Source organism: Herpailurus yagouaroundi, unplaced genomic scaffold (genome assembly GCF_014898765.1).
Source record: "Herpailurus yagouaroundi ecotype Mexico unplaced genomic scaffold, PumYag 295, whole genome shotgun sequence".
NCBI classification, from domain to species: Eukaryota; Metazoa; Chordata; class Mammalia; order Carnivora; family Felidae; genus Herpailurus; species Herpailurus yagouaroundi.
Window position 1 is genome coordinate 3,394,756 of NW_024412512.1, and position 19,092 is coordinate 3,413,847.

Here is a 19,092-nt window from a genome sequence, read left to right on the forward strand (position 1 = left end):
CCCCCGCCGACGCTAACCCCCCCCCCGCCACCTACCCGGGGTCCCGCTCCGTCCTCTGCGCGGGGGCTGGTGGCCCGGCGACGGGGCCCACGACTGGCGGAGCGCAGACGGCGCGCAGACGGCTCCACCCCTGGCCTCCGCCCGCCCCTTCCGCGTCCCGCAGGGAGCCTGGCAGGAAGGTGAGGTCACGCTTTCCCGCGGGACAGGGAAAGTCCCCGAGACACCCCGCAGCGACGTGCCGCCCCCCCCCCCCCCCCCGCTCGGGCTGCGGCCTTCGGCAAGTTTGGGCACCTCCCGGGCGCGGGCGCCGGGGACCACGAGAGGGACAGAGCCTGGCCCTCGGGGCGCCCACAGTCTGGGGAGAAAGTAACCCCGGTTCAAAAAAACGGAGCATCTCGGCGAGTGGCAACGCTTTCCACTGCCGCAAACGGGGGGCTGGAGTGATATCGGCGGAGGGCTACCCGAAATCGGGCGGAAGGGGGGTCCTGGCCACCCTGGGGCTGGGGTTGGGGATCCCCGGGTGGCTGAGAAAAGAGCAGCCAGACGGCGTTTCTAGAAGCTGCGGTCACGATGTGTAAACATTCATAAGGGGTCCGAACCCTTTCGAGGGGGTCCCGGACCCAGCGCCCACATGTCCATTGGGCAGAGTTCAGATGTGGGACCATCGTACTCTCAGCCACCCCCCCCCCTCCGAAAATGTTTTCATTTCTTTTAAAATCAGAAAAACAGGGAAGCCTGGGTGGCGCAGTCGGTTGAGCGTCCGACTTCACCCAGGTCACGATCTCGCGGTCCGTGAGTTCGAGCCCCGCGTCGGGCTCTGGGCTGACGGCTCGGAGCCTGGAGCCTGTTTCCGATTCTGTGTCTCCCTCTCTCTCTCTGCCCCTCCCCTGTTCATGCTCTGTCTCTCTCTGTCCCAAAAATAAATAAACGTTGAAAAAAAATTAAAAAAAAAATAAATAAAATCAGAAAAACAAAAACAAAAACAATGAATATAGTCCCATCCTGGGTCATAGTCGTCTCTATACCAACAGAGTTGCAAAATATAATTTTTGTTTATTTGTTTTAATGGACGAAGGGCCAATGGAAATGCTAATGCCTCTGACCAGATTTCTTTGCCAGTGTGGAGACGCTCGGAGCCTCTTCTGAAAACACCATCGGTAGGTACATAAAGCAAAGTACAAGAGGTTTACAAGGAGTGTTTTGCAAGTAAAAATATTCACTAAAATATTTTTAAAAAGCAACTTCGTGATCCATTATCACTAAATGGATAAAGGAAATGTGGTTCATCCACACTCGGGAATATTATTCAGCATTAAAAAGGAAGGAAATCTGACACTACAACATAGGTGGACCACGAGGACATTATGCTCAGTGAAACAAGCCAGACACAAAAGGACAAATCTTGTCTGATTCCACTCATAGGAAGTCCCTAGAGGAGTCCAATTTATAGAAACAGGAAGTAGATGGTGGGAGCCAGGCGCGGGGTGGGGGGTGGGGGGTGGGGGGGAGGAGAGTCAGTGTTTCATGGGGACAGAGGTTCAGTTTGGGAAGATGGAAAGTTCTGGAGATGGGGGTGGTTGCACAACGGCGTGAGCGTGCTTAATACCCCTGAGCTGTGCACCTAAGAGTGGCCAGATGGTAAATTTCATGTTGTCTATTTTACCACAATTTAAAAAATTGTGTTTGGGGCGTCTGTGTTTGTGGCTCCGTTGGTTAAGCGCCTGACTTTGGCTCAGGTCACGATCTCACGGTCCGTGAGTTCGAGACCGGCGTCCGGCTCTGTGCTGACAGCTCAGAGCCTGGAGCCTGATTCAGACTCTGTGTCTCCTTCTCTCTCTGCCCCTCCCCCGTTTGTGCACGCGCGCTCGCGCTGTCTCTCTCTGTCTCAAAAGTAAATAAACATTAAAAAATAAATTAAAAAAATAAAAAAATTGTGTTTGGGGTGTGGGGGTTCAGTCAGTTGAACCTCCTACTCTTGATTTCCGCTCAGTTCGTGATGCCAGCGTCATGGGATTGAGTCCCGAGTTGGGCTCCACGCTGAGCATGCAGACTGCTTAAGATTCTGCCTGTCTGTCTGTCTCTCCCTCTACTCCTCTCCCCTGCTCGCACGCTCTCTCGCTCTCTCAAAAAAAAAAAAAAAAATTGTGTTGAATACTTGTAAGATAATCACTTTAAAACACTTTTGAAATAGAGCGCCACCGAAACACGCTTAGGGCTATACCTTTCTACTTACCCCCACATTAACTGACAAGATCCAATAACCCCAGTGACTTTACAGTGGTGATGAGCGCCGTATTTAGAGTTGTCTGCGGCAATGCAATCTGATATGAAAATCTCTGTGGTTTTCTATTGGGGACAAAGTCGTAGCTCCTGCCGTTGCCTTCATTCATAATTGAGGAAATGGTGAATATCGGTTAAAGTCAGTGGAAATAAAGTTGTGAATTTTTTTTTCCGTGACTTCATGAAGTCCATCATGAGGTTCTGAAGAGGTCCGTGGACCCCAGGCCGAAGTGCGTGTAAACAGTCATGGGAGGGGAATCAAATGGAAGTTATACGGATGCTATTTCCTCCCCACCTAGGGTGCCTTGCTTAGCGTGAGTCTCTGGCGGGGGAGGGATTTTATTGAGCACCTACTGTGGGCCAGGCATGTCTAGGCTCTGGGAATCCATTGGGGACGAAGGAAGAAGTCCCTACCTTTGGAGCTTCTGCAGCTAGAGGTGGAGAGGCCATTAAACCCATATTCCATGCCTCTTGAGTCCCCCCCCCCCCATCACTCTTACCAATTTTTGGAGTTTCATTAGGTACCTGTCCCCACACCGAACACCTCTCGATGGTCATCTGATCCTTGCCTTAAAATAATCCTCCCAGATGGACTTGAATGTGCCCATTTTACAGGTGAGAGAACTGAGGCTCAGAGAGGGTAACCTGCTCAGAGCATCCAGGCTTCCAGGGGAAACCCTGAGCTGCAGATGCGTAAATCTGACCACCTGCAGACCGGTACAGTTGCCCACCTCCCCTTTTCAATAAAAGAGGTGAGGTGCCCTGTGCCTATCCAATTTCTCTCCCTCTTGCTCCGGTGGGGGCGGGGCCCTCCACGGGGTGCCCATTCAGTTTTTCACTTTTGCACACACAGACACGTATCCATGAATGTGACATTTAATGCTCTTTGGTTTCCTTTTTAATTCCCACCGGCCAGAAGTGAGCAAACTTTGTTTTCCTGCTAAAGGGCCAGATACTAAACATTGTCAGTGTTACAGTCCAGGCCAGACCGTCCAACAGTTTTCTGAGCCAGTGTAGGTAGCCCCACCTTGTTCCTTTTTTTTTTTTTTAATGTTTTTATTTATTTTTGAAGGGGAGAGAGAGAGAGAGACAGAGCATGAGCGGGGGAGGAGCAGAGAGAGAGGGAGACACAGAATCGGAAGCAGGCTCCAGGCTCCGAGCTGTCAGCACAGAGCCCGATGCAGGGCTCGAACCCACAAACTTTGAGATCATGCCCTGAGCCGAAGCCGGACGCTCAACCGACCGAGCCACCCAGGCGCCCCAACCTTGTTCTTTTCAAGTGTGTTATGGCCTCACTAAGCGTGACTGTAGTACAACTTACTGAGTCCCCAGGCATTGGACACGCAGTTCGTTTCCACTATTCCCAAAAAAAGGCATCGCAACCTTCTGTGGTGGTGGTTGTAAACCCTAGGCCGGGGCTGCCTTCGCAATGGGTTCAAATCCTTACTCTTACACTTCGTAGCTGTGGGATGGAGCCCAGGATGAACTCTCTGAAACGTGCCTCAGTTTCCCCCCCTTGTAACCTGGAGATGCTTCGGGGACTTAGTGGACAGCGTTTCTCTAGGGCAGCTGTGCAGAAGGGGAACTTCTGAGACTTCTCCTCAGACGTGGAGAATATACATTTTCACTCTTACTAAATCCTGCACGACTCTTCTCCAAATTAGGGCTCCTGGTTCACACTCCCACCGGAAAGGGAAAGGGCTCATTTCCCCCCACCACCACTGCATGTTACTTTCTCTTTCTTAATTTGTGTTGGAGGATAATTCACAGGCCCTAAAGCATGTGAATCTTAAACGGACAGCTCAGAGGACTTTTGCATGGGTACCCATTTCCTGCAGCCCACACCCAGATCAAGGCGTGTGTCTACACGTCGCTTCCAACCCCTGGAATGCCCCCAAGCGCCGCGGGCAATCCTCCTCCGATCGCTGTCGCCGTAGTTGAGTTTGTGTTCCGAAACGGCACCGAAACGGACTCCGAGTATGGATCCTTTCGTGTCTGGTTTCTTTTGCTCAACACGGTGACTGTGAGCTTCACTTATGTTAACGCACTCCACCTTAAAAATAAAACAGCCAGTTATTTTACCAGCAAAATGAGCTTATTCAGAATGGCGGAGGAATTGCAATTTGGGATGGGCAAGACAGGGCAAACCACAGCCCAGGCCGGAGAACGAAGGGGAGGACTGTTGCTTTCTAGATAAAAAGGAGGAAGCCGGGAGGAGCTGCTTTGAAGCAAAGTCCCCCGCAGGAGAGGTAGCGCTCAGGCAGAGGATGGTTTCTCATTGGCTGATTATGGTGGCTTCTCATTGGCTGAGTTATGGTGATTTCTCATTGGCTGACTTGTGGTGGTGGTTTCTTATTGGCTGAGCTACAGTGGTTTTTCATTGGCTGGGCTGTTGCTGGTCAGGAGAAAAATCTTCCTCCCAAAGTTTATGTGTGAGAACTGAGCTCCCCCTTTCGGGGCTTCCTGACTCCATTCTAAATGAGGTTTCTCTTTATTTATTTTTTTTTTCTTTTTCTTTTTTTTTTTTTAATTTTTTAATGTTTTATTTATTTAAAAAAAATTTTTTTTCAACGTTTATTTATTTTTGGGACAGAGAGAGACAGAGCATGAACAGGGGAGGGGCAGAGAGAGAGGGAGACACAGAATCGGAAACAGGCTCCAGGCTCTGAGCTGTCAGCACAGAGCGGAACCAGTGAGATCGTGACCTGAGCTGAAGTCAGACACCCAACCCACTGAGCCACCCGGGCTCCTCAATTAACATTTTTAAAAAAGAGAATAAAGCAGCCATGAACGTTTGGTGGCCTTTGTGTGGACATGTGGTCACACTGAGCTTGGGTATAAACTCAGGAACAGGAGTGATAGAACACAGGGGAGATGCCCCAGATTTCTTTTTATTTATTTATTTTTTAACGTTTTATTTTATTTTTGAGACACAGAGAGACAGGGCATGAACAGGGGAGGGGCAGAGAGAGGGAGACACAGAATCTGAAACGGGCTCCAGGCTCTGAGCTGTCAGCACAAAGCCCGATGTGGGGCTTGAACTCACGGACCGTGAGATCATGACCCGAGCCAAAGTCGAGAGTCGGGTGCTCAACCAACAGAGCCACCCGGGCACCCCACAAATGACTTTAATCTTTTTTTTTTTTTTTTTTTTTTTAGAGAGAGCATAAGGGGGAGGGGGAAGACGACGGAGACGGAGAGCGAGAGGGAGAGAATCTTTAGCAGGCTGCAGGCTCAGCACGGAGCCCGATGTCGGTTGATCCCATGACCCTGCATTCGTGACCTGAGCCAAAACAAAAAATTGGACACTCAGCCGACTGAGCCACCCAGGCTTTCTTAAGGGTTTGTAAACCTTTGTCCATAGGCCAGAGCCCCCAGGAGAAGGTGACATTGTCCTGCCTTTGCATACAGGGTCGTTTTAGTTCTCTAGTGGGGCTGGAGACCCTAAATCCCTCTCCTCACGCCTGTGTCTTGCTTGAGGACAGACGTTGGACCCATCGCTCCAGCACCGATCATTCGCTTCCCCGCCCCCCAAACCTGCCATCATCACCCTCTGCTGGAGATGTGCCGACACCCTCAGGCCTAGTCTCGTAAGCGGGACTCAGTGATGTGTAAAGTTACCGCAGCAAAACACATCGCAGCTCTTAAGTACTGGGAGAAACGCTTCTAAGCAGTAAGACGTTAACAGGAAGGTCTCAAGCTTGCGCCTGGCAAGCTTCCCCTGCAAAGGGTCAGAGAGTGAATATTTTAGGCTTTGCGGGCCACAGAGGGCCTCTGTTGCTTATTTTTGTTCGCTTTAAAAATGTAAACTATGCTGGGGTGCCTGGCTGGCTCAGGGGGTAAGGCACTGGGGTGCTCTTGGGGTCACGGGTTGGAGCCCCATGTTGGGGGTAGAGCTTGCTTAGGTAATTAAAGAAAAATGTAAACTGTCCTTAGCTCACGGGCCAGGCCGGGCCAGCACACAAGCAAACACCCGGCTCTTTGGATGGTGAGGGCTTGTGCTTTTACTATAATCACTTTGTACGGGGACTGCGTGTAGGAAGTATTCATCATTAAGTTTGAGAGGCAGGGTTTCTGTTGTATCTAATTTTTTTTTTAATTTTTTTTTTTTTTAACATTTATTCATGTTTGAGAGTGAGAGAGAGCATGAGCGGGGGAAAGGCAGAGAGAGCGAGGGAGACACAGAATCCGAAACAGGCTCCAGGCTCTCAGTGGTCAGCACAGAGCCCGATGCGGGGCTCGAACTTACGAATCAAGAGATCATGACCTGAGCCAAAGTCGGACGCTCAACCGACTGAGCCACCCAGGCGCCCCCGTTGTGTCTAATTTTGAATTTGTGCTTGCATGTTCTTTTTCTTGTATTGCCCCCAAACGTGTTCAACCTTCTTGAAAAATTGAGACACAATTGACATAGAGCACGGTATCCGTGTTAGGGGTAGAACACAGTGATTTGGTACGTGTGTGTATTGCAAAACGAGCACGAGAAGTTAATGTCGGCCAGAGCTACGATTTCTTTCTCGTGATGAGAAGCGTTCAGGTCCACTCTAAAAGAAGTGACAGGTTTTAGTGGCGCCTGGGTGGCTCGGTCTCCTAAGCGTCCCACACCGCAGCGCGTGGCCTGGCGGTGGTGGGGGAGGTGAAGGATCCCCCCGCCCTGCTCTTCTCCTGTCCCAGGGGCTGGACGAGAGCTCTGAGCCCCACTCCGGATCTGGCCCTGTCCTGTTCCCATCCTCGCGAGCAGAGCAGAGAAGCGGGCGGAGGCGGCCACCCGCGGACCCCGCATCGCTCAGCTCCTGGGAACGCATGCGCGTGCGCACACAGCCTGTACTCAGCTGCAGGTGAGATTTATTAAGGCAACGGTGACACTCCAGGCACCGGCGAGCGGCCGGGCAGGCCCCAGGGCCCCACCCCCCGCTCCGGAACGGGTCTCAGCGGTTCTGCCTCCACCCCACACCCCAGAAGGGCCACTTCGCAAGCCAGAAGTCCAAGTCCGTTAGCTGAAGGCGGATATCCAGGGGCCTTGATGTAGCACAGGTGGGATGTAAGAAACCTAGCCTTTGTTTCTAAGAAGAAAAAATTTGGAGGGGGCCTGGGGGCCTCCTAGAAAAAAATCTGTTTCTGGAGACCTCCCCCTAAAGACTGATGAAGGCAGGCAGTGCTTCCTCCGAGGCGGCAGAGGGCGCTCCCCGAGGTGGTAGCGGAGATGGGCCGGGAGGAAGGCAAGAAACACGTTCCAAGCGGGGCGAGGGGGCGGAGGGTCCAGCGCTCATGCTGACCCCTCAGGGAAAGACTAGGTCCCTCGAGCCCCCTTCTGACCGTCCTATTTCTTCTCCTCTGGGGCCTTCTCAGCGACTCCTGGGGCAAAGGGTCCCACCAGCCACATGATGGGCGTGTTCTGGGCCACGTACTCAACCATGTGGTCAAGGGCCTCTCGGGCCTTGGCCACCTGCTCTCGGCTCTGCGTCAGGATAGTGCTGGACAGGTCCTGGAAGGAATGGACGCCAGAAAAGGTGGCCTGGAGGCCCTCCACCTGGTGGCGAGCCTGCTGAACCTGGTCCTTCACGTGGGAGGGCAGCCCCTGGATGCTGGACCCCAGCGAGGCACAGGTGTTCTGCAGCTGCTGGGCAATGTCGCGGAACATGGTAAGCGTCTGGGACTCCACCTGCTGGGAAGGGGCGGACAGTCAGGACCATGTTTTGGGATCCAAAGCCCGGGGAGAGAAAGTGGGGGTTCTCCTGCCCACCTTCCAGAAAACCTGCCCTTGGCGAGCCCGTCCAGCACGGTGGTTTGGGATCCCAGCTCTATTTGAGTTTTGAGCCAAGTGACATAGACCCCAAAGTGAAAAAGAGGCACAGTCACTTGGGAAGACAGTCCGGTGGTCCCTCAAAACGTTAAGAGTTTCCATAGGACTAGCGATCCGTTCCATTTCTAGGTATCTACCCAAGAGAAATGGAGACACGTGACCATACACGGGCTGGGGCTGGTCACAGGACGTGATCCACAGGAGGCAAAAGTGGAGACAACCCAGAAGCCCATCAACTTGTAAACGGGTAAACAAAACCCACACAGGGGAACGTCCCTGGGCCTCGAGCAGGAGCGAGGCGCCCACCCCTGCTGCCCCGCAGTCGGACCCTGAACACACGACCCTCAGGGAGGGAACCAGACACGGGAGGCCCCACAGAATGTGAAACGGCCAGAACAGACTCATCCAGACAGGAAGGGGGTTCGTGAGTGCTGGGGACAAAGAGCGTCTGCTAAAACGGGGACAAGATCTCCTTTGGGGTTGGTGGGAACGTTCTAAACGCACTGTGGCGATGTTCACACAGCCCTGTGAACACGCGAAAAACCACTGGATCATCCGCATGGGTGAACTGTACAGCACGTGAATTATATCTCAATAAAGCTTTTTTTTTTTTTTTTATATCTCAAGACGTTTTTCAGGTTTTTTTTTAAGAGGACGTCTGGAAGAACTTTCCAGGCAGGAGCTGTGTGGTGGGGGAGACGGAAGTGTAAATGCGTGCATCGGGACCTTAACACCCCACCCCCACCACAGGGGGGGGAAGAGCAGGCTGGGAGGCGGGACTTTGCCCTCAACCCGCCATCAGAGCGCTCGCTCGGGACTTGACCCTGACAGGGAGGTGCCGACCAGAGTCAACACCCACATCTCGAGGTTGCCACGGTCAGCGGTGGGGGAGAAGGGAGAGGGAGGCGGATGTAGTTGGGTCTGAATGCTAACAATTTTGCACCTGCAGAGACAGCAGGTGATATCTTCACAAATGCCATTTTTGAAGGGTTTACTATGTGCTTTATGTAGCAACTCAATTTCTTTTAGAGACGTATGTAACTCACGGACCAGAAAATTCACCCTTTTAAGTATATAGTTTCGTGGTTGTTAGTACATTCACAAGGTTGTGCAACCACTGCCTCGAACTCCAGAACATTCCATCACCCACCAAAGAAGGCTCCTCCCCATGAAGCAGTCCGTCCTGACCCCCTCCCCAAGCCTCTGACAGCCTCGAACCCCTTCCCGTCTGTGGATGAGCCTGTTCGGGGCGTTTCACACACGTGGACTCACACCCCGTGGGGCCTCTTGTGTCTGGTTCCCTCCCTGAGCGTCGGGTGTTCAGGGCCCGTCTGTGGGGCGGCCGGTGGGGGCGCCTCACTCCTGCTCGCAGCTGAGTGACGCCCCCCCATTCGTAGTGGACACGATGGCGCTGGGACACAGGGGAAGGGAAACACGGCAGGGTTTAGAGTTCAGCAGGTTGACAGGCGTCATAAGTGTCCTGCAGTTCAAAGCAACACCCACACCTAAAGGAGGAAATCAAGGTGGGCTTCCTGGAAGAGGTGCCGTCACGTCCTAAAGGTGGTTAATGGCTGGAGAGGCTGTGGAAAGCCTTCCAAGCAGGTAGGTCCATCCAACAGAGGCGCAGAGAAGGAAGGAAGTCAGGGCCCTAAGGATCCCACAGGCACCCCACGTTGGTACCTCTGGTTTGGCCGCATTCTCCTCGGTGCCCCGGAGCTCCTTCTGGTTCCAGCTGAGCCACATCTGGTGCAGTTTCTCCCGACTGTCCACCAGCTTCTGATCGACTCCGTGCTTGACGGTTTCCATCTGGAGCAGGGGAGGGGAGAGCGAGAGAGAGAGTGAGAGGCTGCCTCCAGCCCCTGGCCAATGCCCGCGGAGCCCCACACGCGTCCCAGGAGAGGCAGGAGTCCAGAGAGAGGCCCACAGAGTCGTCCTTTTATCCGGGAGGAGGTGGTCTGTGAAGGGGAGGAAAGCGGGACACTGTGCTCACGTACGCTCTCCCCGCTGTGGTCTCATCACCGACAGGGGCACATATGTGCCGCTTGCAAAGGGAGGGACCACACATTCCCTGCACCTCCTCCCATTTCGTCTGCTGCTCCTTGTGACTGGGCCCGGCCCCGAGACTGGCTTTGGCCAACGGAATGTAGCAGAGCCTTGAAAACCGTTCCAATGGAATGTTATTCAGCCTTAAAAAGTCAGGACGTCCTGCCGCCTGCCACCGCGTGGACGGACCCGGAGGACGCCGTGCGCGGTGACAGGAGCCGGACACAGAAGGACACGTCCCGCGTGACCCCAGGCACAGGGGGTCCCCAGAGGAGTCCCGTCCACAGGGACAAAGTAGATGGTGGGAGCCAGGGGTGGGGAGTCCGTGCTTCATGGGGACAGAGTCTCGGTCTAGGGAGATGGAAAGTTCTGGAGACGGATGGCGGAGGCGGGTGCACGACAGTGTGAGCGTGCCTGATGCCGCTGAGCTGTGCGCTTGGAAATGGTTAAAAGTGGCCAATCTTACCCCAATCAAAAATTGAAGAAAAAGAGGAGGGGCGCCTGGGTGGCTCAGTCACTTAAGCATCTGACTTCGCCTCAGGTCATCTCGCGGTTTGTGAGTTCAAGCCCCGCATCAGGCCCTGTGCTGACAGCTCAGAGCCTGGAGCCAGCTTGGGATTCTGTGTCTCTGTCCCTCCCCTGCTCATGCTCTGTCTCTCTCTCTCTCTCTCTCTCCCTTTCTCTCTCAAAAGTAAATAAACGCTAAAAGAAAAAAATTTTTTTTTAATAAAAGAAAAAGGCGGGGGGGGGGGGCGCCCGGGGGGCTGAGTCAGTTAAGCGTCCGACTCTTGATTTCAGCTCAGTTCGTGGCTCTGAGCTGACAGTGCAGAACCTGCTTGGGATTCTCTCTCTGCCCCTCCCCTCCTCTCTCCCTACAGAAAAAGAAAAAGAAAAAAAAAAAAAAAGAGGGAGGAGCTAGCACTCAGTACAGGAAGCTCAGCAAAGAGAGCGAGCGAGAAAGAGAGAGAGAAATAGGAATTTAGCTCCTTAGAGAACAGATAGAAAAAAGCCTGGCAGGAAGGGGCAGGATGTGACCGCAAAGTGGCGGGGGCGGGGGCTGGGGGGGGGGGATGTGGGCGGAGCCCCCAGGGCAGGGGCGGGGCCTCACCAGGCTGAGTGCCTGTGCCAGCTGGAGCAGGGCCTCCTGGGCCCGCTGCCGGGTCAGCTGCAGTTTGCCCAGAGAGTGAGCGTAGGCCCGCTGGCGCAGCCGCTCCGAGAGGGAGCCCAGACGCACGAAGTAGCTCTGCTCCTGCCGCTGCTGCTGCACCGACGCGATGTCGAAGCCCTCCAGGGACGTGGCGAGGCGGGCTGCAGGGAGGAAGGAAGGAGAGGCGCCGTGAGGGCCCGGACCCGGCCGCGTGTACCGCTCAGGCTTCGGCGTGCGGCCCTCGGGCCTGAACGCACCTGCCCAAGTTGTGCCCCTCGCAAGCTGTGGAGCCTTGGAGCGAAGGGGTCCCCCGCCTTGCTTTTCCCCATCTGCAAAACGGGCATGATGAGAACCGCGGTTCCCAAGATCGAGAGGCCTTGGAAGGGCACGAGGGTCTGAACACCCCGGCCCTCGGGCCAAATACCATTTGTCCCTAGGAACAAAGTTTTATTGGCACACGGTCACGCCCGTTCATTTACCTATCTTCTGTGCTAACAGACGTAAGTAGTTGCAACAGAGACTGACCCACGAAGCCAAAAATATTTACCAATCTGGTTAAGAAAATGTTTACCACCCCCTGCTCTAAAGTGATTGTGCCACGCAGCCTCAGTTTCCCCTTCTGTAGGGCCACCTGAGTCAGAGCTGCCTGAATTGTGGAATCTGAGCTACTTGCGTCAAAAAAGGCGCACAAGTGAGCATTTCGAGATTTTTGCTAGTGGTTTATAGCAGATGATTTGGCTTTCTGTTTTCAGTAAGTGATAACATCAGTCTTTCTAAAAGAATCTTGAAAAGCTGATTTAAAGAAGGGTGTTAAATAAATAGCACAGGGAGTACAAACACACGGCCAGGGTAACACAACGGATGACCTCTGGTGGGGCAGGAAGAGCCTGATTAAGTGAGGTCCCCATTTTAGCCACGTATTTTTGCCGCTGCTTCGGGCCAGGCACTGCTCCATCAACAAGAGACAGAAAGTAAAGGAAGGAAATCCCACAGGCTGGTGTTGACCCACAGCTCAATCAAGGTTAGCCTTCGATCGGGGGATTTCAGCGGTTTCTACAAACGCTAAACATTCCAGAAGAACACACTCTAACCCAGGGGTGGATCAACTTTTTGGCACGGGGCCAGACGGCCAATATTTTTGTTTTCACAAGCAGTTACACTGGCCCTACTCAGCTCTCCAGCTGTCCTGCAGACGGGCTCAGATAACACGGACGCAGATGGGCGTGGCTGTGTGCCAATAAAACTTTATTTACAAATGCAGGTGGTGGGCCAGGTGTGGAGTTGGGGGTAGTCTGACAGAGTCGGCTGGGGAGAATGTCATTTCATGACATTTCAAAAATGAACAACAGGGGTGCCTGGGGGAGGGGGGGAGCGGGCTCAGTCGATTAAGCGGCCGACTCTTGATTTTGGCCCAGGTCATGATCTCACGGTTTGTGAGTTCAAGCCCCAAGCCGGGCTCTGCACTGACAGAGTGGGGTCTGCTTGGGATTCTCTCCCCCTCTCCCTCTGCGCACCGCCCCCCCCACCCCCGACCTTAAAATAAACAAACATTAAAGAAAAACAGAACAGCAAGCATACACGTGGGACACTCGGGCAGAGAAAACGACCTGCGTTTCGAGAAAAACAGACCTTCCCATCCCCCCACCCAAGGCGGGTTGCAAAGACTAACCCGCACTAGCAACATTCTCAACCTGCCCTACTGCAGTCCAGAACTTCTCCGTGGCCCCCAGGGGCCCTGGGGTGCTGCCCTTGGAAGCGAATGTGGCTCTGCTGTTTTAGGCCAGGATGTCTGGCAGGATCGCAGCACGTCTGAGCCAGCTGGCAGGGCCCTGTGGAGCTGGCAGGTGCCCTTGGCAGAGGGAAGGAGGAGAGGGAGGAAAGGGGGCTGTTTTCATGGTCTGAGTCCCCGAGCACATGCCTGGTTCCGCCACGCGGCTACAAAACTCCTACCTTCACCCACAGGCCACCCCAGTACCACGAGCACCCGTGTGCACAGTGACCTCATCCTTAGTGGGTGGACAGAAAGTACAAAAAAGCATGGCTGGTCAGACGGATCCGTTCTCCGCAGTGGCCTCCGGGCCTGGTTCAAGACCTTCCTCCCGGCAGACACTGCTGCTCCCACGGCTGACTCTACCTGACTTCCGGCACCTACTATCGGCTGGCAGGTCCCTTCCTTCAAGAGGTTCAGGGTCACAGGGGCGCCTGGGTGGCTCAGTCGGTTAAGCGTCCGACTTTGACTCATGTCACGATCTCACAGTTTGTGAGTTCAGGCCTCGCGTCGGGTTCTGTGCTGACAGCTGAGAGTCTGGAGCCTGCTTCGGGTTCTATGTCTCCCTCTCCCTGCCCCTCCCTTGCTCTCTCTTTTTCAAAAAGTAAACATGGGAAAAAAAAAGTTTCAAGGTCAGGTTTTGGACACTCAAAGGACACAGGACATCTGCATTCAAACCACATGCTTCAGGGCTTAAGATCACCAGCCCGCCTGAATCATCGAGTTTCTCCAGAAAGCCAACGACTACTACTTTGCACTGAGGATTCCCAGGGAGGATCACGGAGACGCAGAGCCAACTCGAGGAGGGTCTCCAACTGGCCAAAAGCAATGGGGCAAGTGAAATGTTGATAAAGCAAATGCGTAGCATTAGAATATGTCACGTAAGTCTGCGCGTTCGAACCAGCTAGCCCCGTGCTCTGTGTTTCCTCCGCGAGCTGTACCTGGGGTGATTAACACTGCAGCAGAGAACTTTCCCCAGGGAAGTTTCCCAGCTAACAGAGAAAGAAGAGATACTTAGAATAGTGATGTTTTGCAATTCCAATCGTCAACAGAGGTGCTCACCCACCAGGGAACCACATGAGTCCCTTTGCATGAATGTTGCAGAACAGGTGAAGGAGGGCGTCTCACCTGGGAGGTGAGTCTGCCCCCACAGGGGACGCTGGGTAGTGTCTGAGGACATCTGTCTGGCCAAAGTCGGATGGAGCACGGTGTCTAACCTACACGCAGCCCCATGGGCCCTCGTGGCCGTGGGCACCAGAGTCCGCGTCGCGGTGTGGCAAAAGTCCTTCACGAATGTGCAAAGGATGAAAAACCAAAACACAAATGTCCAAAGGATGGCTGTCCCCAGAATGTGGGGACAGGACCACAAGAGGACTGTGGACCACGGATAAGACCGGCTGCTTTGTCTCAACAGTTTCATCCCCCGCTTGTCTGTCTTCATTCCTGCTCCCGCCTGGCCTAGCCCCCATCACGCCCCCAGGGACCAGCAGGGTACCCTCCGTCCTGCCCTGGATCCGCTGGGCTCCTGCCTTCACCGGCACCGCCCGCCCGTCCGTCCTCCCCGCAGCGGCCACCAGGGGGCGCCCGCGAGCACCTAATCAAGTTCTGCTTCCTCTGCCCACAGCCCGCCAGGACTCCCACCTCCCCAGGGGAAAAGCCCAAGTCCTCCCCACGCCCCCAAAGGCCCTGCAGACCTGCCCTGGCCCCTCCCCCGGCCCTCCCCTCCTCCCCCTCTCTCCCTCGCCCACTCTGCCTGTTTCTCTAACACACCAGGCAGGTCCTGCCCCAGGACCTTTGTTTTCTACACCTCTCTGCCCTGACAGCCACGCAGCTCCCTCCCTCCCTCCCTCCCTTCACCGTCCCAGAAACATCTACCCCACCCTCCCCCTGGAATTCTCTCCTTTGACCTGACTTCCTTATACTTTATACAGTGAGTTCCTTGAGGGCAGAATTCTGTGCACTGATGTATCCCCCCAGGACTTGAAAGACAGTCAGGAGGCAGGTGCTCAAGGAACATCTGAATGGACAGATAAATGCCTGGGGCGGGGGGGGGGGGGTGGGGGGGGCGACGGACGGAGGAGAGTGATTTTAGGCTTGGGGTTGAATGCCTACTGAGCACCAGGCCCCGTCCTAGACCAGGGGCACAGCAGTAAGACCAAGACGGAAGCGTCTGCTTCGTGGAAGTGATGAGAAGTGCCAGGCAGAAAACCCAGAGCCCAGTGAGGAGGGGGTGGGGGGCAGGTTTTAGGACACAGTATGGACGAGGGAGGCTGCAACTGTAGAGGCTTCACTGGGAAGGTGGCGTTGAAGCACAGAGCTGCAGGCAGAAAGGAACTACCCTTCCCGATGTCTAGGGGGAGGACGTTTCCAGTAGAGGGGATAGCTGGTGCAAGGGCCCTGGGGTGGAAGCATGGCCGGAGTAGAATGAATGAGGGGAGGGGGGGACCCCTGAAAGGCTGTGGGCAGAGGTCAGCACCTGACTGCGGTGCTCACAGGGGCCCTCTGGTGGTTGCTTCAAAGAGAACAGACATCGGGCGCCAGGGTGGAGGCCACTGCCCTGGTCCAGGTGGCCGCAGGTTCAAGGAGACACGGCAGGGTTGATATGGCACTGAAGGGACACACCCTAGGTGGCCGCAAGGACGGGGGAGGTCTGGGGAGGGGTCCGGGCCCCAGGGCCGCACTCACCGAGCTCAGCGTCCGTCATGGGCAGGTGGTTGTCCATCCATTCCTCAGACTTGCCCAGCATCGTGTCCACCCCGCTCAGCACCACCTGGCCCACCCGGGAGCCCATGACCGACTGGACGCCACTGGCCACCACAGACTTGGTGGCATCCACACCAGTCCGCACAGCGCCCCGGGTCACGTCGACCGCCTCCGTCACTCGGGTGGCCACTGTGTCCTTGGCGCTGGACACGGTGTTGGACATGGCTTCTCGGGCCCCCGAGACCTTGGACGAGACCAGCTCCTTGGTGTCTGCCAGCACCTAGAACACAGGCCGGCATCAGCACCCCCGTCCTCCCTTCATACCTGGGTCCCCCCACCCCTGCACCCCAACCTCCGGGGAGGTCAAAGGGAGGACTGCTCCCTCCTGGGCGAACACACAGGGGTCAACGCTGAGTCTGGTAGGGAAGATCCTGAGCTCCGGAGCCTGGGTTGAATCCTGGTTTGATAGGTCCTAGCTGTGTGGCCTCAGGTAACTCACTCCACCTCTCTGTTTCTTCATCCACAGTGTTACGGGCCGCAGTGTGAACCCTAATCCCGAAGACCTCAGGATGGGACTATTTAAAGAGGTAATTAAGGGGGCGCCTGGGTGGCTCAGTGAAGTGTCCGACTTTAGCTCAGGTCACGATCTCACGGTTCGTGGGTTTGAGCCTTGCGTTAGGCTCTGCACTGACAGCTCAGAGCTTGGAGCCTGCTTTGGCTTGTGTCTGTGTCTCTCTCTCTCTCTCTCTCTCTGCCCCTCCCCCAGGCTTGTATATCCCAGGAGGAGAAGCGGGTCCAGCACGCGGTGGGCATTTGTGGATCAACGAGTGTTGATCTTCTGGAATCTAAGCAGATCTGTGTGCACAGAACTCTCGGGAAAGTTAACAACCAACCACTCCCACTCTTTCAAGTTGGCATCCTGCCAGACACCTAGACCTCTCGTGTCCATGGGAATTAGTTGTTCTTGTTTTTGAGACAGAGTGCCAGTGGGGGAGGGGCAGAGAGAGAGGGAGACACAGAATCCCAAGCAGGGTCCGGGCTCTGAGCTGTCAGCACAGAGCCCAACATGGGGCTTGAACTCACGAACCGTGAGATCATGATCTGAGCTGAAGTTGAACTCTTAACCGACTGAGCCACCTAGGTCCCCAGAATTGGCTTCTTTTGGGTGGAGAAAGGTGCCCACGGGGGCGGTCACGTAGCTCATGCCGGCCCAAGTTCAAACCCCAGCTGTGACACCACCACATCCCATAGAAACGGGGAACGCTGCCATTTCCTGGTGTGTGTGTGTATTAGGGGGTGACCTCATAGGGCCTGGAGTAGGGACAGCGCTGTGCCTCTAAGTCAAGAGCTGGGAGGGGCTCTGTTGGATGGCCTCGGAGAATGTCACCCTGAGCTCATCCCTTCTATAAACGGAAGGAATGTTGGCCTCAGGTGGCACCAGCAGGACAGAAGGACACGAGTGCCCAGCCCTTAGAAGGTGGCTCATGCCAATATTTTTCCATTCTTCTGTGAACTGGGCAATTTCCACCTTCAGTGCCCGGCCTGTTAATGGTCCCACACGGCAAAAGCGGAGACTAAGCATCCACTAGGTGCCAGGCTATACGATGGGCACCAGACAGAGCAAGAAGCAGTCTGTGCCCTTACCCCACTCGGGGAGACGGAGCGGCAGCTAAAAAGCGTTCAGATGGCGGCAAACTTACAAGCCAGCACAACTTGGACACGTGACTCACAATCGCCAAAAGGTGGAAGCAAGCCACTGACAGGTGAAAAAATAAACGTGGTGCACCTGCACACTGGAATCTCGTCCGGCCTTAAAAAGACGTCCTACCACCTGCCACCATGTGGATGGACCCGGAAGCCACCGTGCGCAGGGACAGAAGCCAGACACAGAAGGACACACCCTGCGTGACCCCACGCACAGGGGGTCCCCAGAGGAGTCCCGTCCACTGAGTCAGAGAGTGGATGGTGGGAGCCAGGGGTGGGGAGTCCGTGCTTCATGGGGACAGCGTCTCGGTTTGGGGAGATGGAAAGTTCGGGAGACGGATGGCGGCGGGGGGCAAGGGGAGCTGCAGGACAGTGTGAGCGCGCTTGATGCCCCGGAGCTGTGCACTTAGAAACGGTTAAAAACAATACATTTCATGTCGTAAAAAAACTAAACTACGCAAGTGCGCACAGCAGTGTTATTATAGCCAAGAAGCGGGAACAACCTACGTGTCCGTGGCGGAGGCAGGAATAAGCACACGTCCACCGCGCACGCGCACATCCACGGAGGAACGTGTCCACCGCGCATGCGCACGTCCCTCAGGTGCCTCCACCGCGCACGCGCACGTCCCTCGGCCGCGAGCAGGAGCGAGGCGCCCACCCCCGCCGCCCCCGCGGGCGGACCCGAACCCACGCCGCTCAGAGAGGGACCCAGACACGAGAGGCCACACAGGTGTGTGAGTCCCCGTGTGTGAAACGTCCAGAACGGGCTCATCCACGGACGGGAAGGGGGCTCGTGGGGGCCGGGGCGTTTGGCAGGAAGGAGAGTATCGGCTAAGGGACGCGAGGTGTCTGGGTGATGGAATGTTCTAAACTGGGTGGCGACGGCTCCACGGTGTGAATACGCCCGAACCACGGAACCGTGGGCTCGTAAAGGAGCTCGTTGTGCGGGTTGTGACTCAGAGCTCAGGAAAGCGGCGCCGGTGTGCCAGAACGATGCTGGCTGCTGGCCACCTGCAGCCATTTCCATTTAAAATTAGTCACTGAGTTTCTCAGCCACGCCGGCCAACCTTCCAAGGGCTCGGCAGCCACATACAGCTGGTAGTTTCCACACGGGACGCGGCGCAGGGAACGAACATGTACATCAGGGACGGTTCTGGACAGCGCTGAGCTAGAAGGACCTTCTTTAAGAGAGAAGGGAAGGCCTCTGAAGGGGTGGGATGAGAACGGAGGCCTGAGAGTCGGTCGGGCTCATGAAGAAGGGAGTGCACGTGCAAAGGTCCCGGGGTGGGACGGAGACGGAGGTGTTCACAGTATTTGCTTCCCCCCATCCCCGGCTCTCCCCTGAATGAAAGTTCCACGAGGGCAAGCACTCTGTTCCCATCACCGTGTCCGGTGCCCACGGGTACTGATGTTACTGAACCCTGAGTACGGAGGCTGGCGTGAGGCAAGGGAGGTGGCAATGAGCTCAGGGGCGGGGGGACGGCGTGGGCCTTAAGGACGGCCTCGGTTTTTGCCCCAGGCAGGGTGAGAGGCACAGCGCGGGGGGGGGGGGGGGGGGGGGGAGAGCGGGTGGGGGGGGGGGTGGGGAGTGGAACCCAGGGGGGGGGGGGGGCCCACCCCACGGGGGGTGGGGGGGGCGGGGGG

General features: G+C 55.5%; 2 protein-coding genes and 2 long non-coding RNA genes across 7 annotated transcripts in view; 2 read left to right on the forward strand and 2 right to left on the reverse strand.

The window, feature by feature from the left end:
• The window catches only part of TICAM1 (TIR domain containing adaptor molecule 1), a 9,864-nt gene extending 9,717 nt beyond the window's left edge, over positions 1 to 147 (reverse strand). The window contains exon 1 of the mRNA XM_040461932.1: positions 36 to 147. The gene's annotated coding sequence lies outside the window, so the exon portion shown is untranslated. The remainder of the gene's footprint in view (positions 1 to 35) is intronic.
• Positions 89 to 5,486, forward strand: LOC121021528 (uncharacterized). The gene is made up of 3 exons (XR_005786573.1): positions 89 to 179; positions 1,076 to 1,157; positions 5,442 to 5,486. It is a non-coding gene; the product is annotated as an uncharacterized LOC121021528 (long non-coding RNA).
• Positions 5,487 to 7,105: 1,619 nt separating this feature from the next.
• Positions 7,106 to 19,092, reverse strand: part of PLIN3 (perilipin 3) — an 18,910-nt gene continuing 6,923 nt past the window's right edge. For 2 of the 3 annotated variants that reach the window (XM_040461945.1, XM_040461946.1), the window contains 4 exons: positions 15,727 to 16,024; positions 11,235 to 11,434; positions 9,764 to 9,889; positions 7,106 to 7,945 (listed from right to left, as the gene is read on the reverse strand). In XM_040461945.1, coding sequence (XP_040317879.1) covers positions 7,601 to 7,945; positions 9,764 to 9,889; positions 11,235 to 11,434; positions 15,727 to 16,024 — 969 coding nt within the window. In that variant the 3' untranslated portion in view covers positions 7,106 to 7,600. The remainder of the gene's footprint in view (positions 7,946 to 9,763; positions 9,890 to 11,234; positions 11,435 to 15,726; positions 16,025 to 19,092) is intronic. The other variant, XM_040461947.1, reaches the window with a different exon arrangement.
• On the forward strand, positions 7,807 to 9,160 carry LOC121021527 (uncharacterized). Of its 2 annotated transcripts, XR_005786572.1 has the most exons (3): positions 7,807 to 7,922; positions 8,213 to 8,330; positions 8,711 to 9,160. It is a non-coding gene; the product is annotated as an uncharacterized LOC121021527 (long non-coding RNA). The 2 variants fall into 2 exon arrangements; XR_005786571.1 differs by lacking the exon at positions 8,711 to 9,160 and having other exon boundaries at positions 8,213 to 8,706.